Source organism: Gobio gobio (assembly GCF_949357685.1).
Source record: "Gobio gobio genome assembly, chromosome: 10".
Lineage (NCBI taxonomy): Eukaryota > Metazoa > Chordata > Actinopteri > Cypriniformes > Gobionidae > Gobio > Gobio gobio.
In genome coordinates this window covers 11695071-11721596 of record NC_137116.1, presented here as the reverse complement: position 1 = coordinate 11721596, position 26526 = coordinate 11695071, and the positions used below count along the sequence as shown (strand labels likewise).

At 37.3% G+C, this 26526-nt stretch overlaps 1 protein-coding gene across 2 annotated transcripts; it reads left to right on the top strand.

The window, feature by feature from the left end:
* Positions 1 to 102: 102 nt before the first annotated feature.
* Positions 103 to 26265, top strand: gle1 (GLE1 RNA export mediator; the record flags this gene model as incomplete). Of its 2 annotated transcripts, XM_079827006.1 has the most annotated exons (16): positions 103 to 310; positions 3472 to 3702; positions 4081 to 4239; positions 5114 to 5262; positions 5358 to 5418; positions 7981 to 8235; positions 8330 to 8558; positions 10119 to 10231; positions 10332 to 10401; positions 11885 to 12027; positions 13023 to 13213; positions 20911 to 21040; positions 22341 to 22445; positions 22527 to 22609; positions 25630 to 25693; positions 25774 to 26265. In XM_079827006.1, the coding sequence occupies exons 1-16, from the start codon at positions 212 to 214 to the stop codon at positions 25840 to 25842; spliced, it is 2151 nt and encodes a 716-aa protein (XP_079683132.1). In that variant the 5' UTR covers positions 103 to 211. The 2 variants fall into 2 exon arrangements, with proteins under 2 accessions (XP_079683132.1, XP_079683133.1); XM_079827007.1 differs by lacking the exons at positions 25630 to 25693; positions 25774 to 26265 and having other exon boundaries at positions 22527 to 22619.
* Between the last annotated feature and the right edge of the window lie 261 nt (positions 26266 to 26526).

The following is a 26526-nucleotide window of genomic DNA, read 5'->3' as shown; positions in this document are numbered from 1 at the left end:
TTATCCTGCTCTCATTCTGTCTGTATTATATGTGTAGTGTATGTTAATTATCGATACGCGTATTTACGTTGTCACCCAGACTTTTATTTTGTAATCATTATCAGGAGGAAGCGGAATCCGCGCTGACACCGGCGGTTTGTTTAGGGCTGCTTCGGTGTTTCTAGTCGTAAAGTAAGTCAGTGAAGGGTAAAAACGCTTTAATGTCATCAAAATGCCTTCTGAAAATCTACGCTGGGAAACATTAGAGGCCCTGAAAAACTCTCCGAAGGGGAAGCTCAAATACAGCCCGGACTGGCGGGAAAAAGGGGAGGTAAATATGCTGACAAATTCATAAATGTGTTATTTAGCTCGTATTTTAGCATTATGATGGTTTAATCACATTTAATACTAACAAAAACGAACCATAGTGCTTATATATTTGTGTATGCCTTGTAAGGTACCTTTATGATACCATGGTATAAATATGAGGATCATATGTTTGATAATACCATGGTATTATTATATGGTAATATCACAGTAACGTGATGTAAAGGATCTAAATTACAGGTCTAAAATATGTCAGACTAGCTGGAAAAAGGGGAGGTAAACATGCTGACAAATTCAGAAATGTGTTTTTTAGCTCATAATTTAGTCTTCTGGTGGTTTAATCACATTTAATTATTTTGAATTTAGTATTTTTTTCATGTCATTATATTGTTTAGAGTATAAGAAACAATTTTTTTGTGGACACTGGGACTCCGTTGTTTAAAATAAAATGACACGAAATGTCAATTTTCAGGATTTTTTTAAACCAAACATTGTTTAAAGATGATTCTCAACTTTGTTATGAATGTAATGAATTGATATACCATTTTACTTTATGCAATATGTGGGTAAAATGGCCATACATGGGGGTTTTCTCATTCAATGCAATGTCTCTAATTTGCATATTAATGTGTTCCTGGAGTAACATGCAATGAAAATAGAAGTGTATTAATGGGAGTAATAGCTGGCAACATTTTCATAATGATATCTAATATTTTATAAGAACATTGATGTGTAATTTATTTCCCTATTCACTTGATGTGTGAATGATAAACATGCTGTAAGTCCTGGCGTCCTCTACAGTGGACATTTGTGAAATGAATGCCCTGTCCTGTAACAGAAAGTCATGTTTTAATTATAAACCCTAGGGATGCACCGATATGAACATTTTGGCCGATACCGATAACCGATAATTCTTAATATTTGAAAGCCGATAACCGATATATTGGCCGATAAATCTAAATTTGAATAAACTCTGAGAGCCTGATTACAAAAACAAAAGGCTCACCATTAAAAGCCATGTCCCAAACACTTCAACATAAATCAAACCTATACACTACAGTAGCCTATTTGAACCAGTGTGAGATTCCTTACCTTTTCAAATTAATTTTACAGTCCTATGGCCAATTTTTTTTTTAACACTTTACAATAAGGTTTAATTTTTGTTAGTATTAGTTAACCAACAATGAATGAACAATACTTCAACAGGATTTATTAATTTTAGTTTATGTTAATCTCAACATATTCAGACCCAAAGTTGTGTCTTTTAACATTAGGTATGAACTGTGAATGGACTGTTACAAAACATTTTATTACTAAAAGAAACAAAGGTTATTGCTCTCTGTTTTTTCATGATAGTTAATGCATTAATAAAATGAGACCTTATTTGTAAAATGTTACCAAAAATTATATTGTCTAAAAAATAAAAATAATATACCTAAATAATGCAAACAAGTAATTGAACAGCATTACTTAGGCTGCATAATAAAGAATCAGAATGCAAGTGCATGAAATAACCTCCGCACAGACGATAAAGAAATGGTTTTAATCAAACCATATTGTTGATGGAAATGATCCGAGAACAATAAAAGTGCTAATTATAAAAAATAATGCTTCTGTGTTTTTGAAAAAAAAAAATATGTTTAATTTTACAGTAATAGTAAACATCTGTAATATTAGTCTAGTCTATTAGGAATAATGTTGCTGTTTGAGAGCACGCTGAAGCTGGAGAGAATGAACGAACAACCATAAACTGAAGCGCTTAGAAGTTTAATTAACAACTAAACGCATCATATATGAGAACAATCAGATATTTATACAAAATAAATATAATATTACAACTTATATTAGCACAAAATCACGCATAGGTGAAGGGTTATAACTCCTGTGGATGCTCTTCCCCTGTTTGAGAGCGTGCTGAAACTTAAGATGATCACCGGTACAGTGAAGCACTGCGGGTTATTGACTTAACGAAACACATCCTATATGACATTAATCAGATGTTTATACTACAAAAACGTAATATTACGACTTACACATGCTTAAAATGACGCGAATGCACAAGCGAACTTGACTGTGCTGGTCAGAATGCGTTGTTGACGCTTCCCACAACAGCGCGCTGAAAAACAACTAAACCCAGAGAATTCACTACGTTTTATAACAGAAATATTCTCATTGCAGTGTTATGTATAGGACAGTCCCAGTAGTTATTAATGCTGTGCATTTCTGTTTGAAATGCGCGCGCCGGTACAATGAAGTGCTTTACTGCATCGTTAATTAACTCAACCAAACGCATCCTATATGGGATTATATACACAAAATAATAAATATAATATTACAACTTACAATGGCACAAAAGGCTGTGAATGCACAAGCAAACTTGACTGTGCTCGTCATGAAAGGTGTAACTCCGTGGGCGCGCGCTGAAGCTAAAGACCGGTACAATGAAGTGCTTTACTGCATCGTTTATTAACTCAACCAAACGCATCCTATATGATATTACATACACAGAATAATAATATATATAATATTACAACTTACAATGGCACAAAAGGCTGTGAATGCACAAGCGAACTTGACTGTGCTCGTCATGAAGGTGTAACTCTGTGGGCGCGCTCTTCCCTCAACAAACGCGCTGAAACACAACGCTCTTTTACAGCCTATTCTATTCTCATTATCATTTTATGTAGATTATAGAAGACTTGCGCTGCACATGTTGCACATAACTGTATTTTCCTTTTCGAAGTGATTCCAAACATATTTAGAGCAATTCAAACCCATCATGGTGGACAGCGCGTCCGTCTCAGCTGAAGGAAATAATACATTATCTATCGGCTTGACTATATCGGTCAAATTTTCTTATTGGACCGATAACGATAACATCAAAAATAATCATTTATCGGCCGATAACGATATGTTGCCGATATATCGTGCATCCCTAATAAACCCCATAACATTTTCCTGAGATGTTGATTTATAACAAGCAATTTGAAAATTAAAAGTTGTTTTTTGAAGTATTTCATAAAGTGCAACAAAAAAAGACAGTCAAATATAGGAATATAACGGAAATAAACATATACGATCAATCAATGAAGTCTCACAGGGCGGCTCTTATATTTCCGTTTTGTCCGGTAATCTTATTTCTTTTCCTATCTGGTTGTTCTGCAGGATGTCCTGGCCGGCTGCATTGAGGTGTCCAGTCTGTCTCCTCTGTCAGGGCAGATTCTGAAGAGAATGAGTCCTCGACCGCTGCTCAAGACCTGTTCTCTGACTTCATGTGTTCGTGATACGAGTCCGGGTCTTTCTGAAGATGCTGCCGCCTGCGGTTCGCTTCCCATCAGCCCCAGACAGATTTCATCCCCCTGCTCTCCACCTCCGCTCTCCATCCATGCTGAGGAGGTGTGATGTCCTCGCTTGCTTTTGTGCATTTACACTCATTCATCAGGCTTACATAAGTGATTTATCTTAAAGAGACAGTGCATGAGTTTGAATGCAAACTTCCCGAATGGCTCAGGAAAGTGTGTAAAACTACACGATAGTCTGACCCTTGCTAATTTGGTTTGATTATGTCTATTGTTTAGCCATTAGAAGTTTGTCTAGGGTTCCTAAAGTTTTAGTTTTTTCTCCAGAACGCCATGTGGAAAGATTATGTGTTTATATTTCTCACATTGACAAAATCGTTAACGGCTGCAGTTAAAGAATATATGATTCTGTTGCTGGTCATTTGGAAGCTTGTGAGATTGTAAGACTGAAATGCTGATTGTTCCTTCTGTTTAGTTTTCATGTCAGACAGAGGAGGAAATAAAGGAGGCTGCTGTTGTCAGTCCTGAAGCAAGCGTCAGCTCCACTCCATCGATCTCCGTCCTGTCACCCAGAGCCACACAGGTGGCCGGCTGCATCCGCATGTGTGAGCAGAAACACAAGGCCAGAGCAAAGGTACAACACACACACACGCTCTGCACCTCATCTGGAACTTGAAGATGAAAATGTGTTTTATACAAGTGAACTACCATTCAAAAAACCAAAAAAAATTCTGAAAGAAATTACTTTTATTCATCAATGGTGTGAATCAAAAAGTGACAATAAAGACATTAAAGACTTTCTATTCATCAAAGAATCCTGATAACAAAATGCATAATAGTTCCCACTAAAATATGAAACGGCACAACTGTTTTCAACACTGATAATAATCATAAATGTTTCGTGAGGATCAAATAATCATATTAGAATGATTTCTGAAGGATCGTGTGACACTGAAGACTGGAGTAATGATGATAAATTCAGCTTTGATCACAGGAATAAATTACACTTTACTATATATTCACATAGAGAACAGTTCTTTGAAATTTAAATATTTCACAATATTACTGTATTTACTGAATTTCTGACCAAATAAATGCAGCCTCTGAAGAGACTTCTTTGAAAAACATTAATAAATCTTACTGACCCCAAACTATTGAACTGTTGTGTATAAGTAGGAATAACTATAGCCAGACACGGGCTGTCCGAAATTTGCCCCCTATACCCCTAAATATGGCACTATTTGAGGGAACAGCCATTTGTAGTGGTGTCCGAAACCATAGTGGACTTTATCAAGGGCACTCATTCAATCCCACAATGCACTGCAATAGCGAGTGTACAACTGATGTACTTTTAAGGGCTAGAGAATATCCACAATGCACAGTCGCATTGTGAATTAAACATTGTGAATATTAGTGGAGTAACGTAGGGAATAGTGAATGAGGGTATGGGGTGTGATTAGGGACACCTAACCTCTCTGATGGTGGTGCATGTGTGTTTTCTCTCACAGACGGAGCTGAGCCTCAGACAGGAGCAGCAGGAGCGGCTGGTGGCCACAGTTGCCAACCGGGAGTCTGAGCAGCTCAAACGCTTTGAGGAGTTCATGGAGCTCAAACAGAGACAGGAATACCAGAGCATGAGGGACATGATGGAGAAAGAGTAGGTGACCCCTCATCTGGCACTCACTGGTGCATTTGTTCTGATTTAGAGTGAGTGTGTTTGAATCATGTATTTGTTTTAATTTGTGTTTGAAGGACGCAGGATATCATCGGCCGGCAAGAGAAGCTCAGAGAGGAACACAGACACAGAATGAAAGTGAGATTATTATTTAATATTACAGAAATCTTCCAGATTCGGTTAGCTAAGCTCTATCAACAGCGTCTGTGGCATAATATCCATTACCACAGGAAATAATTTAAACTTAATTTTTTAAATAACACTTTATTTTTAGGTGACGAAGTTACACTTGCTATAGTAATAACAGTAAATTATGTACAATTAGTAACTAACCCTAAACCAAATCCTAACCATAACTATAATAAGTACATGTAGTTAATATAACTCAGTACTTATTTAAGTAAATTGTAACTATGTCACCTTAAAATAAATTGTAACCCAAACCTCGGAGTGGTCCAAGACATTTGTTGCACTTGAATACACAAAAATTTACTGGATTTGAGAGTTTATGTGGTTGTAATAAAAAAAGTTACAAATCCTTCTCACGTGGGTCAATTCGACCCCCTTAGGAATGAATGGTATGCGAGGAATGCTTCAGTATACATAGAAAAACCTGACAAACGCTCAAAATGCTAAAACTTTACCAAAAACATTATTTTATAATGTGTACATGTGTATCTGAATTCATACTGAAGAGATAAACTCAAGAGCTGACTTTAGGACCCAGCAGAACGGCTCATTTAATCCATATATAGAGCTATAAGGACATCTAGTGGCCAGAGTCATGAAATATCTTGCTATATTTTTTTTTTTTCACAAGAGGTCGGCAAAAGCCCTATCCACACGGGATTAGTATTACCTCGTGTGATTTAGAAATTACCCCCTTCCACATCTGATTTTGCATGGCGCATTCGCACAGGATAAGCAAAGCATGTGATTATTTTTTTAAGACTTATCTCCCGGATATGATGTCAAGACTTGTAAATGTTTTTTCGTTATAGCTGTGAGATATATCATAAACAACAGTTCCTTACAGCGTGCTGCTATATGTTATCTAGGCTTGTTGCGATAGTCAGTGTTACACCGGTTACATCACTTTCCCTCCCTCCTTTACATTTTTTATAGTAATAAAAATAGTTCAGTTAGAGAACAGATGTTACAATTAAAAACTGAAACTGGGCACAGACCAGCAGCAGGAATCAGATTTATCACAAGAGTGAGGAGCTGACAATATGACAGCGGAAGATTTGGTATTATAAAGCTAGCTAAATATAAAAGCGCCCATTTAAGCGAGCATGTCATCTAGCTTGTTTTTGTGTCTTTCATTAAGAATAATATTGAACACACCTTTCGAGCAATTCGCTCCCAAATCGGCTCCAATTCTAAAGTGAAAGTATAATGTGCACAGCCGCACAGGCATTTTTAACGGTGCGTGTTATGAATGCAGCCTTCGTTCTTCGTAATTAAAAATGTGCACAGGAAACAAAAACCTTGCAAAAATTATATACAACCCTCGAAATCCTGGCCAAAATACAGAGATGCCGATTCGCACGGGATTAATATTATCACAGGACCTCTGTGTTCTGCGAAATATTCATTTGCGGGGGAATTTTTACTTTACAAATTACAGACATGGCCGATTCGCACGGGATTAAGATCACAGACAACCTCTGCAATTATTACACATTACTAGAGGTCACCAGGTAATACTAATCCCGTGCGAATAGGGCTAAAGACACCCAAGTAGTGCTCGCTGCAGAGCATAATGGACCTCAAGGGTGGAGCTTAAACTGTTTAATGGGAGGAGAGATGGGGTTATGAGTAGGGTTATGGGTAGGGTTAGGGGATGTAGCTCCACCCATCATGCCTACAGTAGGTCAAGAGAGGGGGGAGCTGGAGCTCCAGAGAGGGAGAGGCTTATTGACCCAATGGGATTTTGAGCTGGTTATGCATGTATTTAAGAGTTATTTTGAATGTAAGTTGAAAGAATGTGCTTAAATTATATTATCTATAAATAAAATCCAGTAATTTGAAGGCAAATAAAATAAAGTAATACAAAATCTTTTTTTTAAAAAGATTAAATTATATAGTATAAGCTTAAAAAAAGATAATTTTGACCAGCGGGGGAATAATTTGTTAGCGGTTGCGACGGATGGATGAGGAAAAAGCAGAAATTTTCTAGTAAAAACTAGTAGTTTTGCTAAAGAAATTGTGTTTTTAATCAACAATGTAAAACACTGTAAAAATGTATTTAATCAGTAAGTCATAGCATCATATGTTTTCCCATTACTTTAACTTTAATAAAATTATTTAATACATTTCGACTTGTATGATATATTCAACTAGACATGGTTGAAATGACTTGTACAAGTAGTTTTTTGATTATACTTAAACATTTAATGCAGCAACTCAAGTTGAATTAGGTGGACATTCTTTAACATCTTGTTTGTTAGAGATTATACTGAATTTAGAAACTGCTGCAATAATATATAGTGTATAAGTAATCAACATATCATAGTTTACCCAGCAGTATCGACACCTTATGTTTTACTGTACGTCCATTTAACTTTGTGTGTCTCTGTAACATTTTGCATCGGTTAGGTTTGGCTGCAGGTTTCACAGTAAAAAAAGCTTTGTTTATAGATAACAATACCTGGAATATTAGACCTATGTCGGGTAAAAACGTTTTTTGTGTTGCAGATCCTGAACCTGCGGCTACGTGAGATGGAGCAGCAGCGTGTGCGGGAGGCGGAGCTTGAGCGCCAGCGGCAGGTGGAGGGCAGAGAACGGCACAGAGCCATTAATGCAATACAGGAGGAAGTGCTACAGCTCAACCAGCTCTTACAGCCACGCCCATCCACACAAACAGACCCCGCCCTTGACCACGCCCCCTACATCACCCGTGGCAACCAGCTCTGCTCACAGGTGTCAGAGGTGGTGCCGGCCTCCGCAGACGTGAGTCACATATACATTACTTACATGCAATTCAAGTCGCTTTGTATAAAAGTGCCTGACGAATGCATCAATGTAACATGTAAATTGCTCTCAGGGTCAGTTTCCCAGCGTGGAGGATTTGACTGTGGCGGAGCGAGCGCTACAGGAAATGAGGTCATTGGTCAGAGGCCTGCAGGACGAGGCGGCACAGGCTGCTGAGAGGAAGAAGAGGGAACAGGAGGAAGAGGAGCAGGAGAAGACGAGGCAGGCTGAGCTGAAAGCCCAGCAAGAGGAGCAACAGAAAAACGCAGTGCTGTCCACTAAACAGAAAACCAAAAAAGCAGGTGAAGGAGAAAGTGACCATGCAAGCCAAATTTCAAGGAAAAGTTCTCCCTAAAATGAAAGTTCATGCTCATTTCGTTCCAAACCTGTATGACTTTCTTTCTTCAGTGAAGCACATTAGATGTTTTGGTAAAACTTTACAATAAGGTCTCATGGTTAATGTTTTAACTAACATGAATTAATATAGAGTATTATATATATTGCTACTAGGGCTGGGCAAATTAACACGTTAACGCGGGCGATTAATTTTTTCAGTTTAATGCATTAAAAATATTTTACGCAATTAACGCAGCGTCCGTTTTTATATAAATTTTTGCCCAGCGTTACATTATATGATCACGCTCTTATTCATGTAAATGCTTTTAAACCATCTAAGCGCGACAAGGAATTATATATGGCCCAGCCGTGGATCTTGCTTTATTAAGATTGTATCAACATTATATTACAGGGCTCCAGACTGTGAGATCGCTCTATTTTTGCTGAGATCGCCACTGGCGACCATATAAATGTACATGTTATGATTAAAAATTGCATGCTTTTTTACCAGCATGTTCTGTGATGAGTTGCCCATCACATCTTGTGTTGACGTAATAAAATGAGATGACGCGCAGCAAAGTTACAGTGGAAAAATCCCCACGGAGTCTGAGCGCCAAAATACACATCAGAAACGCATGTCAACACGAATATATCAGGCTTTTCAAAGCCCTAAACTCTATCGAGTAACAACGCTGACCACTGTGCCAGCATGAGAGAGAGATAGAAAACGACAGAGAGGAGTCAATGAACGAACATCCAGGTAATGTAAAAGTGCAGGATGGCAGTGTCTATTTCATGCACACGACGTGGATAAACCACAACAGATAAACATGTCATCTATGTGGACGCAAACTTATCGGTACTGATACTGATAGGGATTCTTACTCTCAATATATTTTAATCTTTGCTGTTTTCTGTTACTGCCTGAACTTCACGTTATTTGTAGCGCAGCATCCATAAATCGCAGGACGATTTGTACTTAACGGTCACCTTTATCGTGTTTGTTAATTTTAGTAAACAATGAACAAACTTTAAACTCTTTGGCGCTCTTTAATGTGGCCTGACAGATGCTCAATCAGCATTTCCACCTTGGAAAGAGCTTGTGTAAAACTGCTTAAGAACAATCATGTCAAATTTACCTCAGAAAAGCCATTCAATGCTCAAACTAGTTAGTCAGCGAGAAAAACAACTACAGAAAGGGGCACTTTGCTAAATAAATGCACTATATCACATAATCCTTATATTTTTACTTAAACTGTTGTCTTCATGAAGAATGGAAGGAGCTAAAAAATGAAATTCAACACTGCCCGTATAATTGCACAAGGAAAATGAAAACGCCTTTATTCATTTCTGGCACTTGAAAAACTTATTTGGCGCCTAACTTTTTCCCTTATAGGAGCCAGTGGCTCCTTAATTTATATTTTTGTCTGGAGCCCTGCATTATAACTTTCTGTAATTCAATTTTGAGACGATGTGTATTGTGAAAAGTACTATACGAATAAATGTGGTTTTCATCTCCTCTGCAGGTTTGCAGACTGGAGCCGATGACAGCACTTTAAAATGGTTCAACGCGCTACAGGATTCGGCCAATCAGTGTGCTCAGGCTTCTGAAGACCTCAGCAAAGCCAAAGACACGCAGGTCAGACGCCCGTCAGCTCTCAGGAGCATTTCATTGGATATTGTATGCTCGGTTATACTGAATCTTCCCCTTCCATGTTTTATATTATGAATGTGTGCAGATGAAGAAATTAAAAATGGAGCTCCAAAAGGCTGCGACCACACCTGTGAGCCAGATTGCAAACAGCTCAGGTGAGAAACACCAGCATAAAGCACACACACAAATTATTAAAGGGTTAGTTCACCCAAAAATGAAAATTCTGTCATTAATTACTCACCCTCATGTCGTTGGACACCCGTAAGACCTCCGTTCATATTCGGAACACAAATGAAGATATTTTTGTTGAAAGCTGATGGCTGAGAAAGGCTTCAGATAGGCCTCCATTGGCATTCAGTACATTGACACTTCCAAGATCCATAAAAGGCACTTAAAACGTCGTTACAAAGTCCATCTCACAACAGTGGCTCTACAATAATTTTACGATGCGACGACAATAGTTTTTGTGCGCAAAAAAAAATCAAAATAACACCTTTATCCAACTTGTTCTTGTCTTCCGTGTGTGCCTCCACGACGCATGCGCGAGAATATGACGCAGATCCGGCGTTCGGACACATGACCCAGAAGCGATTTGTTTACGAGCAGAGGAAGATGCGCGTGTCTAAGCTGTTGGATTCTACATTGATCGTGCTTTAGGTCTCGGCGTAGTTCTCAAAATGGGGCTTAAGTGTGTATTTCATGGATTCCCGAATGCAGGTGCTACGTCATATTCTCGCGCATGCGTCGTGGAGGCACACACGGAAGACAAGAACAAGTTGGATAATGGTGTTATTTTGATTTTTTTTTTGCGCACAAAAACTATTGTCGTCGCATCGTAAAATTATTGTAGAGTCACTGTGGTGAGATGGACTTTGTAACGACGTTTTAAGTGCCTTTCATGGATCTTGGAAGTGTCAATGTACTGAATGCCAATGGAGGCCTATCTGAAGCCTTTCTCAGCCATCAGCTTTCAACTAAAATATCTTCATTTGTGTTCCGAATATGAACGGAGGTCTGACGGGTGTCCAACGACATGAGGGTGAGTAATTAATGACAGAATATTCATTTTTGGGTGAACTAACCCTTTACATAACGGAAATTGACACGGAAAAAAGTTTTCATTTAGCTGAGAATAGAGTTTATTTATTAATCAAATTAATTTAATAATCAACACTGAGTTGTATTCCAAACATTTAAAGGTGCAGTGTGTAACATTTATGAGGATCTATTGACAGAAATGCAATATAATATACATAACTATGTTTTCAGTGGTGTATAAAGACCTTACATAATGAACCGTTATGTTTTATTACCTTAAAATGAGCCATTTCTATCTCCATACACCCTTACAGTGAAGTCGCCATTTTGCCCCGCCATGTTTCTACAGTAGCCCTAAATGGACAAACTTCTCTACAGAGCGCCAGTCACTCTCTGCTGTCTCCAACGATGACCTTTTTGTCCTGTGTCGGCCACCGTAGCTTTTCTATGTGCGCTGAAAGGGAGGGGGGTAGATGCAATTCACAGGCTCACCACTAGATGCCGCTAAAAATCACACACTGCACCTTTAAATTGCATTTTTCCGCTGAATATTTTATAAAGTACACCTGTTACTTTTCTTTAAACGTGGTTTGCATGTAGGTTCCCCGCTGAAGGAGGCCTTTGAGAAGATCGATAAGCTGTTGTCGGGACGTCCCGTGACGTCTGCTGGAAAGACAGTGACGACGTCGTTGCATCCGCAGGGTCTGGAGTTTGTCAGTTATAGACTGGCAGAAAAGTTTGTGGTAAGGCAGTGTTGGGGTAACAGCTTAGGACCCAGGACCAGTAGTGAAAAATGAAGACCAAGAGTCAGGAGTGTAATTAATTAAAGAGAAATTTACTGAAGAATAGTTTGCAGTCTTATCAGCAGAAGCCAGCTTCAAGTCTCACAAGGAGTTCGTAGGCCGCGCTCCCTCTAACAGTCTCCCCGCCTCTGCCTATCGTACATACAATTTCTGAACAGTTATACTGTTTTCAAGGTCTAGCCACGTCATTACTGCCATGTGGAAGGATTCTGATTGGCAGAGAAAATGCACAGTCACAGTAAATTTCCACACAAGGATAGATAGCAGAGCATATCACTAAAATGGGTAGACTAGTTGTCGTCCCATGATTAGATTTAGATCACAATGACCTAGGAGGTCATAGAAAGGCGTCTTCAGGTCTGGTGTCGTGTGCAAAAAATGTCCATCTTCAATTTTTGGCCTGCACAGATCATGCAACGCACACACACAAAAGCTCCCTAGCATCACAGCTCTCCCAAGGTTGGAGAGTCTTAACTACATATCAACAAAGCACTTCACCAAAACATGCTGATACCATGTGCTTTTCTCTCAGCCAGGGGTACAGACAATAGTACAATTGTATTCATACAATTCTTTAGGGTTTCAGTAAAAGGAAATATAAAATAAAATGAAAGACAAATCCATATTTAATCTCTGGAAGCCGTCACCACTCAGAGACCAAAAACAAACTTTAGAAAATATAAAGGAAGAAACAATCATTGGTCCTCTTGATATAAGCAAACTCATAACTGGACAGAATCATTAACATCATAATAATTATATAGGAGGATGAATATTGATTGAGGTTTTGATTATAAATTTAATTAGGATATACCGTATACAATTATATTGAAGCTGTAGTGGATTTCAGAATCCATCTTTCAGCAGGGTTTCACATGAATAAACATGTACATCTTTGTAGGCAATTAAAGTTGATTGTAATAATGCATTTGCAGAAACAAGGAGAAGAGGAGGTGGCGTCTAATCATTCGGCAGCGTTCCCCATCGGCGCTGTGGCATCGGGCATAATGGAACTGCATCCTAAGATTGGAGACCTTATACTCGCCCACCTCCACAAGAAGTGCCCGTATGCTGTGCCACACTACCCACCGATGGAAAGTGGCACATCTGTGGAGGATTACCAGAGGTAAGAATATTGATTGATCACTTGGATCTACCGAACGAGAGAAACTTGTGGCCAAAAGTATTTAAGCTGCATATAGACCCTTTTTGGGCCGACGTCACAATTACAGGCGTTAGCTGGAGGCAAAACAAAGGAAAAACTGGAGGCCAATACAAACCAGCACAGAATCGGAGCTCAAAATGTAGGGCTGTACGATTAATCGAAAAATAATCAAAACCGAATTTCAGAACCTCTAACTGATGTATTTTTCCCATGTCGGTTATTTCGGTTTTAGTCGCGTGACTCGGCCCCGTCAGTCACATCAAGTGCAGTTTGCAGGCACACAGAGAGATGCAGGAGCAGTTATCTTTGTTTGTAGAGTCCCAGAATCACTATAGTAACTGCATGTTTTACACAGTTTATACAGTAAGTTAATTGCCATTCTTTTTATAGCCTACGCGCTCCGACACACACACACACACACACACACACAGAGACGGCGAGCGCAAGCCCCGAAGCCGGATCGCTTTTACTCATAAAGTTTGTCAAGTAAATGCGTTTAAAGGCTTGAACATTTAAAGCGATTGTGCACTATTCAAAAACAACAATAAGGAAAACTTCTCCGTTCAGTGCTCAGTTTTTTTCTGTGACACAGAGAGCCGAGCCGTGTCACGTCTCTGACAACGCGCGCACGCCCTGGAGACAGACCTCTATCACCTGCGTCCTCACAAAACTTTGTCATTTGTATGCGTTTTAAGGCCTGCCAGTTTGAACACTGGAGCGATTTTAGACCATCTGATGTGTATTATGTTGAACTAATATATTATATTAGTATATTATATTAGTTCAACGATGGAAAGTGGCACATCTGTGGAAGATTACCAGAGGTATGAATATTGATTGATCACTTGGATCTACTGAACGAGAGAAACTTGTGGGCAAAAGTATTTAAGCTGCATATAGACCCTTTTTGCCCTGACACATATATTGTGACAAACGAACACTCAGACAGAAGCTCGCACATCACGTGAAGATCGCGCGCAGAAACGCAGTGTCAACGCTGTCCTGTGACTAAAGTAAAGTCACTAAAGTAGCTTAGAAACTCAACCGTTATAGATTTGAATACCTTTGCAGTAAGTACAAACCACAGCTTCATAATGAATAGAGACGGTATGACTAATTCAAACACACAATCACTCTCTCATTAATGCATTCAAATAAATGTAATGCAGGCCTACTGTGTTCATTTATCTGATGTACAAGCAGAAATCTGCCCCATTGACAAGAACTGCTGAAAGTGAACCGTTTCCTTCAAGTATTTTAAAATCACAAAGAAATGCACTTTTTCATTAGGAAAAAAAAATTCCACCTTTTAATAGTAGAAAATATTTACAGTAAAACCCTTATCAGGAACTTACTCAAAAAACTTATGAGGGCAAGATATGGAAAGCAAAAAAAAAAAAAAAAGCTAAATGATCGTTCATTAATCATAATCGAGGTAAAATGTTCAATTAATCAAGGTTTTTATTTTTGGTCAAAACGTTACAGCCCTATCAAAATATCATCTTGTTGTGTTTTTGGGTGCCAGAATCGATGGAGTACAGGTTCCAAATTGAAATTTTACCGCATACCTGCTACTACTACCAGACAAAAAAATGACGACAGCTGTGGTTAAACGCAATAAAACGAGCGAACTGGAGTGTGTTTGTGTGTGTGTGCGCCAGGCGCTGGCTAGGCAGAACTTCAGATCGTACGACACAAAACTGTAAATCTGTGTATTTTAAGTCTTATACGTGTCCATTTAGCTATTGTTATAGGCATCTAACGATCTAAACTATGCGCATTCCTGTTTTCACCATGAAGAATACCTAAACTGATAAATTTAGATATTTAATGTGAATTTTACAAAAAAATTGGCTATTTTAAATAAACCTGTATATAAATATCATTACTAATTTCGGCAAATATATTTAAAAAATGCCCTATATCCCCTTAAAACTGCACAACTGTAGAGTAAAAACATTAGGCTATTAAAAAAGCGGTATGTGTTTATAAAAAACTGACATGATTTTTTTATAAAATCACACTGAGTACCCAGAACAGCTGCTTGCATAAAGTTTAAGGCAAAAATACGCATTTGTCTATTCCGCCTATGCCGCGGACCGGCCCTGGGTGTAATGGCTCAACCGGAGGTAATCCTGACAGATCGTCCATCCATTGAGTGAGCGTGTACGGGTCGGTCAATCTGGTTCCGTCCGTTAAGGTTAACTTTTTAAAATAACAATCACGGTCCCGGACAGAGAGTGACCTTACATATTCAGATACAATTACTCCAGTCATTGTTTATAAACAAGATCACCTTAAAAAACACTTGCTGGCTAGCATTAGTGAAGCGATCAAGGGAATCGTTCTGCCTCCAGCTCCGCCCACAAGAAAACGTCACAATGTTTACTAACCGAAAAAGGGTCTATTGTACGGGTGGTTTCACTACAGTGGTTCAGGCTGCAGAGTTACTGAATCACTAAAAGCCCAGATGTCATGTGAAGTTCTTTTTCATTCTTTTCTAAGAGGTAAAAAGATGTTTGAGATCCGTGACCAGCGGTATACTGTTAGTGAACAACGAAACGGCGTCCACACTGCTGAGAGCGACGTTTGGGCCGAGTCATGAGTGTGTTTTGGGTGTAACAATAAACCAAAAGTCTCATCTCCCATTCCCTTTAAAAGCCATTTGCGCTCGCACAATGGCAGATTCGCTATTTACAGAGACTGAACGCTTCTCCAGAGAGGAGTCCTTTTATTTTTAATATGTGAAAATGTGTGTGTTGTGCACCACCTATATGCTCAAATTCATGGACGTTGGAACCATTGTATGTGGGTGGGACAAGACCCACCCACTTTTTACGATCAATGATATTGGACCCACTCACGTTTATCGTCTCTAACATTCAGCACATGTCTGTTTACCTTCCCCTAACTGATAAACACTTATTATTAAAAACGTTAGACGCTTTATTTCCACTTTTCTAATATTTTCTTCATTTTTATTGAAAATAAATGCCTTTCCGATTTGATATGTGATGGGAAAATGGAGAAGATTGAGTTCGGCGAAAGCCGGACTCGAACCGTGGGTCGATTAGTGTCAAAACTAGATGCCGTACGTCTTACCCCTACACTACTACCGCTCTCGATGATATGGCGATTTACGTAATTTTGTCTTTCTGAACTATACGTTTAGCAAGCAAAGCGGTATATTTGTACTTAATGTAATTGGCATCTACTCCAGTAAAACATTTCTGAGGACCCACCCAAATTTTTTTTGCTTCCGACGCCCATGCTCATGTTACTAATACATCCTTTAAACAGGGCTCGACATTAACGCTTGTCCGCTTGTCCGGGACAAGTGAATTTTTTGAAGGGGCAAGTGAAAAATTATTTTACTTGCCCGATGGACAAGTATCCTGGTTAAAACGTCAAAACAAAAACTAACTAGGGAATCACCGAAATGCAATAATGATTCTGCATTCAGTTAGTGTAAGTGGAGATCGACAGTGGAGAATAATATAAACTGATGTTAACAAGGTTGTGCTGTTGAGGCTCACGCCGCCTCTCGAGGAGAAAATCGAAAACAAATGAGCGCCGCTCATACAAAGAAACTCAGTTAACATACAAGGTTAAGAATTGTGTAGTTTTATTATTTATAACATATGATACAGTTAAGCAACAAAACACTAACAAGAGTGTTGTTTTCCTGAATACCATCACGACTGAACATGAGGCTGATTTCATATGCCAGCTCCATAAACAATTAATTAACATTAAGTCACTTACATTTAAGATGCAATATTGACTGTTTTTGTTCTATTTCAGCAGCGAAAATAGTTCCAAACAAAGATCACAACAAAAACGTAACGCATATCACAGCAACAGCGTGTTACTGAATGATTCAGTGTTTTCAATGAATCGGTTGAATCAAAGATTCAATTCGTAAACGACTGCCTCATTCTTGAATGAATCATCCATTTGAATGAATCGTTTGAATGAATCGACTCAATGACTCACTCATTAAGACGGTCACCTGCTTCCACCTACTGGTGGTTTAGTTTCATCTTTCCAACATTTCTTATTTGTATATTCCAAAATTTTTAAAATAATCTCATAACATTATTTAATGCAGTTGTAATTTTTCAGTGTAAATAATTTAATTTGATTGATAACAGCCTATAGTGTCTTATTCTAATTTAATTTATAGATCAAATTTAAGAATATAAAATGAAAGCTGAAGCATAGCCTATATTTAATACGATAATGGAAAAATGCCCTTTATAAAAAGGTAAAAATATCACAAATATGCAGATTTAAATATGTCAAAGCTGATTGAACACTGGTGAGAATATTGCTTCAGAATAGATTATATTTACAAAAAAAAAAATCCGAACAAGCAAATTTTTTACTCGGACAAGTGAATGACAGATTTACTTGTCCGAAGGACAAGCATGTGAACAGGCTTAATGTTGAGCCCTGCTTTAAATAACACCAAAAAGTACTGCTATAATAATACTGACTTTAGAGCAGGTTTGTGTTGGTCAATGGCTTTCAACTTTCAACCATTTTGTCCTATTTTCTTCGAGGAGAGGGTCTTTGGGCGGGTAAATGTATGGGTTTTTTCATATCTTTCCATCTAATGGATGAAATAAGTTCACGCAATTTACATATGAACACGACCGGAGGCGACAGCAAAAGAGCATCAGCTTTGACAGCCGTAAGACCAGCTGAACACTGTGAGTGTGTGTTATGAATCAGGACTGGGGAGAGAACATTGTGCTGGTATGTTTTTCCGTCTTCAACCCAAACTTGGCTCTCCAGCCGACAAAGTTTAAATCCCTCTTGTCTAGCCTTCCCATAATGTTTCCGCATTAGGTCAGTAGGCGGAGAGTAGATGGTCTTTTGTGGCTGTTCGAACATATTTACCACATGAGTGTTCACACTACGAAAGCAATCCGGTCGTATGTGCTATCCACTACCTCTGGAAGTGGTCGAAAGTGGACATACTCAAAATGTTTTAAACCCTATTTACACCTGCGTCATCCACTTGTGATCCAATCGACCAATACTTAATACATCTTAATACCAGGTGTAAACAGGGCCTTTTATCCCCGTCCTGACCATGTGACTAAAAACCAAATGTGAAACATTCAAACCGACCGTTCAGCAGATTGCATCTTCCCCCGCCGTTCTAAAGGTGTGATAATTAGCAGATCTTGATCACCATCGACACCACTGGGCTTTCAGGAATCACAAATGGCCCTTTTGGTAAGAAATAGGGGGTTGGACGAGGAAAACAAATGCCTTTGTTGATTTTCAACCATACAATATAAAGTGTCCATCCATTTGGATCATACAGTTTTAACATAAACCAACGAATGCAAGTAACTAAACCAGTAACAGTTAAGAGTTCTGCACTCAGAAAAAACATTATTAACTTTTTATTTAATTTAAATCATGTTTTCAAAATGCATTTATTTAAATAGCTCAGAATCAGCATAAATCAGTGTAAATTGTGTGAAACAATTACATTTAATCACTTGCTAACTGTGCAGCAAGCAATATTAAAGTAGTACATGTGTAGGATTGAAAAACCATTACAGAAATCTGACCAGTTTCATTTTTGTTTGACTGACAAATATGCATTACATTTAACAGAATATGTAAACGCTGTGTCCGATTGGATGGAAAATGTATATATAATATCTAAAAATTAAATTTAGGCCTGAATAATGGTGTAAAGCATTATGAATAGGGCTGTGAATCTTTGGGTTGACAGCGAGTCGATTCGATTCACGATTCATAGGTTTCCGATTTGATTCAATAACTTTTTTTTTTTGCAAATTCAGAACGATTCGATTCGAGACTATTCACATTTGATTAATTTGATTTACTTCTGCTGTTTTTTAAATATGCATTCATAGCATTAAATGCTTCCACCAATGTGTCTTAGTCAGGGTGTGAATTACCCAGCGTCCTTCAGGGGGTCAAAGAGTGGGCAAAAAAACTAAAACATTTGCCCATTGTTAATGTTGGTTCATGTTCTTAATCAGTCCTTCCAGAAAAATGCGGCTTTTTTTTGTGATTGTTGCGGGCAAAAATCCTTGATTATGCGGCACGTTTTCTTAAAAAATGCGATGAAAAATGCGGGATATTTATGCAATTTTATGCGATAAAATTACGGGAACTTGCAAAAACTGCGGTTTGATGAGAGAGAAAAAAAGCACTACATCACAGAAAGTGCTGGAATATTTAAGTTCTCATCTTGTTTTATTGAAGACCTTAATAATGGCTCAAATTTACAAAACATTTAGTCAATCAAGTTCTGTAGCTTTACAAAAGGAATATGCTACAACTTCTGAAAAAATTAATAAATAACTTCCTGTTTTACAGATGTCGCTATACAAAACAGACATTTGAGTGCTTCCAATGCACAGTGCAATCTCTTAAAGGGTTAGTTCACCTAAAAATGAAAATTCTGTCATTAATGACTTCCCTTTATGTTGTTGGACACAAATTAAGATATTTTAGTTGAATTCCGATGGCTCAGAAAGGCCTCCATTGGCACAATGTGCACTCTCAAGACCCATAAAAGGTAGCCTACTAAAGACGTCGTTACAAAGTCCATCTCATTACAGTGGTTCTACAATAACTTTATGAAGCGACGATAATAGTTATTGTGTTCAAAAAAAACTAAATAACGACTTATATAGTGATGATTTCAAAACACAGCATCATGATGCTATGAATCATCGAGTCGATTCATGATTCGGATCGCGTGTCAAACTGCTGAAATACGTGACTTTGGCGATCCAACCCGCTGAATCGACTCATTGATTCATAACGCTTCAAACCGCTGAATCAACTCATTGATTCATAACGCTTCAAACCGCTGAATCGACTCATTGATTCATAACGCTTCAAAGCTGTGTTTTGAAATCAGTCAGCACACAGGGAAACTGCTTTGCTCTTTTGCTGTTATTTTTGTTGGCCAATGGGAGTTTGTGCTTCATCATGGTTTCACCGGTATCTATGGTTTCTCCACGGGGTTTGAAGCTTTTCGATGACGTTCGCGTCGGGTAATCACGTCACTTCAAAACGTTCCCATGGCAATAGGTGGAAATGGCGGCTCTTGTGTGAAGTAAACGAAAATTTTTCAACTTTCTGCTAATATATATGACTTTTTTTGCAACGAAAATGCGGGGATTATGAAATCATGATAGCCCCGCATATTTTGCACGCGGAAATAGGCAATTTATGCGGCGAAAGTGCGGCGTATTTGAAAAAATGCGGCCCCCGCATGAATATGCGGACTTTGGCTGATTATGCGTTAAATCACGCGATCGCATAATCGCGTTTTTCTGGAGGGACTGCTTAATGATGCTATTATTATTAACTTTATTTTAATAGCCTATAAAAAATTGGCATTTGTTGAAATGTACAGACGGCAAAATTTAAAAAGGCATTAAAAGTATTGTTAGTTCATCATGTTAATTATTGTTAAAGCTCTGAATCGCTATCGAACCGCAATTCATTACATTCTTAGCATTTTAAATCGATTATTGACAAATCAACGATTCACGATGTTTCAATGTTTCAAGATCAGGATTTGTAATCGATGCATCGAGAAAACGAGTGAATCTTTCCACCCCTAATTATGAATGTACCTTGCCCATCAGGATTCTGGGATACCGTGTGGAAGACTCCAAAGTGGAAGGGCAGGACAGCTTCCTGAAGAGAATGTCAGGAATGATTCGACTCTACGCGGCTATAATCCAGATGAGATGGCCTTATAACAGCAAACAAGGGGTTTGTGATATTCCTTCACATGCATTAACCATCTAAAGCCTCATAAATAATAGTCAGAAAAATGTTTTTTAATTTTTTTTATTGAACCTATAGACAAAATATATTTTAAAAGTCTGCATATATATATATTTGTTGAGTATCATATCTGATACATCAGGCTTTTATGGCTCATATTGTGAGAATATTGAGCTTATCGAGGAGGGAAAAAGCTCAGTTTTATTCAGAGACCCAAACTGAGCAAAAATATGTAATTTTCTGCAGTTGCCCATATTTATATAACCAAAATATGCTTGTAATGTAAATTATATCTTTATAACCGTATAGCAGAGATACTTACATAAAATGCATATAAATATCAAATATCTGCCAATGATGTCTTACTAAAAATCAAGTAAATCATAAATAAATATTTTTTAAATAATTATTTTATTTTATTATCTTTTTTTTTCTTTAAATTTTTTTAATTTTTTAATGATTTAATACATTTTGGGGTAATATAAATAATACATTATTTAGATTTTTTTCTTTTACTATAGTTGAATTGTATTAAATATATTCTTTTATCTTTTTAATCTTATCTTTGTTTTATCTTTATTTTACATTTTTCTGTTTTAATTATTTTTTTTAGTAAATGTTTTATTTAGATATTTTCTTTTACAATTATTTCAGATTTTTTAGTGGAATGATGGAAAGATTTTCACCCCATTTTTATGATTTTAAGTTTTAGTAAGTATTTTATTTTAATTTGTTTTTATTTTAAAATGTATTATTTCAATATTTAATTTGTATGATTTGACTATTAGTTTTTAATGTAGTCATGATCTCCAGTTTTGGAAGCCTTTGTTTAAGTGTATATTAAATGTTACAGTATTGATGTATGTTGAATATTGTTCTGTTACATTTAAAGATATCATTAAGATTATATTAAAAATGCATAGTTTTATTATCAAAGCTCTGTAGTTTTAAACATATAATGCAATCCAATGATTGACAGATGAACTAATAAACCTTCCTCAAAAGCCTGATCATCATATTTCATACTCATGAATTTTCTAAAATATTTAAATATGGATAATCAAGTAAACCGAAGCTGCTTCAGTCCAGTAAGTGTTTGTACAATTATACTAAAAGACTTTTATTTGCTAAAACTGTCAATCAGACGACAGAAGGCTGAAGTAGATCATGTGACAGGTTTATCAGATCATGTTGATCGTTGGAAATATGAATAGGGTTAACATAGAGATTAATTCTGGACGTGTGATATGAATCTGAATATGTAATATAATATCTGCTCCGACAGCCTCATCCTCATGGGTTGAGTCACGGCTGGCGCTGGCTGGCACAAATTCTCAACATGGAGCCGATCGCTGACATCACAGCTACTATTCTCTTCGACTTCCTGGAGGTAAATGCTTCTTCCTATCACAGATTAATTGTTTTTTATTATTGTTCACACTGAATATTTTTGCCATTTGTATCTCTTTAGGTCTGTGGAAATGCCCTAATGAAACAATATCGCGGCCAGTTCTGGAAACTGATATTGCTTATTATCGAGGAATACTTCCCAAGGTATTTATGAAGACATTTCCTTAATACACGTTTAGCGCCAGATTTACTAAACAAAGGAAATTGGCATGATGGGAGTGTAAAGTTCTGCGACGTGCAAATTAAAGAACAGACACAGCCGGATCATTTCCATAATGACCAACACAATCTACCAAGAGCAGCTCAAATTAGCGTCTCGTTTAAGACAAGCTTTTTTGGGCGCTTAAAGGACAACTCCGGTGAAAAATGAAGCTAGGGGTAATTAACACATGGTTACCGAGTAGATCGTTCTCTGGGATGCGTTTTCATGAAAATCGAATGTAAAGAGTTTTATCTCTAAAAACAGATTAGCTTATAACGCTAGTCTATGGGGCATAGAATAAGTCAAATTAAATCGCTAGTTAATACCACTAACAAGGCTCAAAATAGCCTCATACTAACACGGTAGCATAATGAGGGTCCCTACATGCAAACCGAAGCATTGAGAACTTTGTAAGTGTACAAAGTCGAGTCACGAACGCTGTGCTAAGTGAGCTGGTCGATAGGAATTATCGCAGCTTAGCACATCGTTCGTGGCTCGACTTGTCGAGACTGTTTTCCAAGATGGCTCCTTGTCTGTATACGCGTCATGTTCTGTCTTTATAAAGTATCTTCTTATTAAACTGTTTGTACACTTACAAAGTTCTCAATGCTTCGGTTTGCATGTAGGGACCCTCATTATGCTACCGTGTTAGTGTGAGGCTATTTTGAGCCTTGTTAGTGGTATTAACTTGCGATTTAATTTGACTTATTCTATGCCCCATATACTAGCGTTATAAGCTAATCTGTTTTTAGAGATAAAACTCTTTACATTCGATTTTCATGAAAACGCATCCCAGAGAACGATCTACTCTGTAACCATGTGTTAATTACCCCTAGCTTCATTTTTCACCAGAGTTGTCCTTTAATAATGGCAGAAATACCAGTACATTGAACAGCTCAAATTTGAAACTGCGAGTTATGAAGTCTGAATTGCAACAGATAAACTCGCAATTCTGAGGAAAAAAAGTCAGCTCACAGTTCTAACTCACAATTTCACATTAATAAACTGCAATTCTGACTTTTTTCCTCAGAATTGAGAGATTAAAGTTGCAATTACCTTTATTTTTTTAATTCCGTGGCAGAAGAAACAAACTTTCATATAAAAGCATCTGATAAATTAATAAATGTAAATGTATGCAGTAATGAATCAGACTCGTCAATGAAATATGATCACGAATATTCGCAGTAGGGTTGGGTACCGTTCACATTTTAACCGGTGCTGGTACCCAACAGTACCTTTTTTCGGTACTTTTGGGATGTTTACATCAATAACTGTAACACTTCTATAAATGACTTACAGTTTCCTTATTGACATTATGCCAAAATGGCCCTGGTCTCTGTCTGCCATTGTCTGTGATGTTTGATTACTGTAATATTTACTAGTAAATAGTAGGCTACTAGCTACTTAATTAACTGAATTCATAAAAACCAACCATTTACTTTTTTTTAAAATTCATTTCTATCAAAAGATTTCCTACAAATGATGTGTTGTGTATTTTCTGGTAATCAAGCAAAGACATAAAATGTTAATGTAATTAAACAAACCTTTTTTTTTTTTGTCAAACAAAGTGCTGCACAACTGAGCTTTATACTGTTAAAATTAAAACATGGAAGAAAATTTGTAATTTATTACTTAAAAAATAACGTTTTGATAACTTATTGTTACATTAGTGTTAGTATTATTATTATTATTATTATTATTACATTGAGAGTGTCTAAATTCTACTGTACAACAGTAATAAAGTTGTCAAGTTAAACCAAACTTTTATTTTGACGGGTTGCCGTGAAGAGCTTTGAGTTTCTGTGTGTTTGACATGACGATAGTTTTTCTCAAATAAAAAAAGTTAAATGCTCATGAAGTGACTCTCAGAGCGGCTCTAGACATGAAGTTCATGCATTCATGTCCTCATATGAGACGGAAACACGCGACCGTGTCATGCGCGATTCAGTGTATGAGTGTGTGTGAGGTAAATTAAACTGCGCGTCTGCGCAATTCATTCGCACAGAGGCACGCAGGATTCGTATTTAAATAGTCTTTTTGCGGTTTAATATTCACAGACACTAGTCTATATCATCAGATGCGTTCTCAGGTACTGATATTTGGCACCGATTGATTAATGTGAATCGGTACTCGGTAGTACCGACATAATTCGGTCGGTGCCCTTAAAAGTACAGAGTTTAGTACTCAACCCTTGTCGCAGGAGACTTGTGTTTAATATGAGGTATAGGGCCTAAAACTAACTTTTTGCCATACATGCCAATGGCCGGTGACTTAAGAAAACAGTTATAAATATAAAATAACAACAAATAATCAAATTACAAGCAAAAGCACAAATAAATACACTATAACAAAGATACAAATGAAATAAACAGTGCTTTTCAGGTCAAATGTAAAATATCACTGCATAGTCTTCACTGTATAAATTAAACATCCTTATTAAAGTTACAAAAGTTATTCAGTCAAGAGCAGTGAGTGGTTTTAGTTTTTGTCCTTTGTTTTTTGATTAACATTAAACACAGGAATATTAGGCTGCTGTCACTTTAAGAGCGAATGCACGGATCTAATAGACTGATACTGTACATATGCGTTTACTTTCTCAACTCTTTACATTTTTTTTAAGACCGTTCCTGTGAGTAACGGAATAAGCTCCCTTGTGTGTTTTCTTGCGCTTGAATAATTTAATTGCCAAGGCTTAAACTTCTGTGACAATGCACCGCTGGCCCATCAACTGTCCCGAGCGTTGTTCTCATTCATGCATTGTTAGAATTAAATTTTACCAGCCAACTGGCGAGTGACACACCGTTTCATAAACTCGCCAACGCAGATTTTTACTTGCATTTGGCGCTTGCCGAGTGTTAATTTTAGGCCCTGATCAAGTGTAAAATTAAATGCGTCTCAGTGAATAAATCACCCAAAACTAATATTAAAACCAGGTGTTGATTAAACCTTTTTATTCCCCCAGAATTGAAGCAGTCACCAGCACAGGTCAGATGGGCTCGGTAACCAGACTCAAACAGTTTCTAGAGGTGAGCGTCATTCATTTTCTAGATGTTTAATAACGAATGCACACTGAATACTCACTGCATCTTTTCTTTCTCTCACCTAGACGTCTTTAAGAACCAAGCAGATTTCTGCTCCCAAGAGCGAGCTGGGCTCTGCCTTCTTCAGGTCCTGAGCGGTGGAAATGTGTCCAAATATTCTGACCCTAACACTGAGATGAAGTATGAGCAATGGACAAATGTGTTCATGTAAGAGTAGAGGATTCATTTAATAGAGCATCATGCCATCTTAAGTTTAAGTTTGTTCTCTTTTATCCGAGCATGTAATATGATCTCATATTTCTGAATATGTTTTAATACATGTGAGTGTCTTAATGTATCCATTCAATCTCAAATTCATGAAAATAATCCCCCAACTATACCTCGTCTATCTGCTTTAGACAAACGATTGTTGACCGTAATCAGTAAGGCATCATAAGCCTTATTGGACTGATGACGGAGTGTAATCTAGGATGAAATGTACTGTATATGGATGCAGATATTTATGACTTTATATGGCATAGGGATTAAACAAGTACACTAAGTGTATTATGATTCTTTCCAAGTGTTTTTTTTTAATATAATGGATCAGAAAGTGGCTTTCTTTTGTTTTTACAATAGTACAGAACGCTGAAAGATGATCGAAATCCATTACAAACATGGTCATTTCTGTTCTGCAGACACTTTTGAGCTCTATGACCAAAAAAATATGACTTGTTGTTTAAGAGAGTATTTCTATAAAAGGGTTCAGCATATATATATATTTTGAAAGTGCAAAGATCATGAGCTTTATTTATTATTATAAAAAATAGTATTTACAC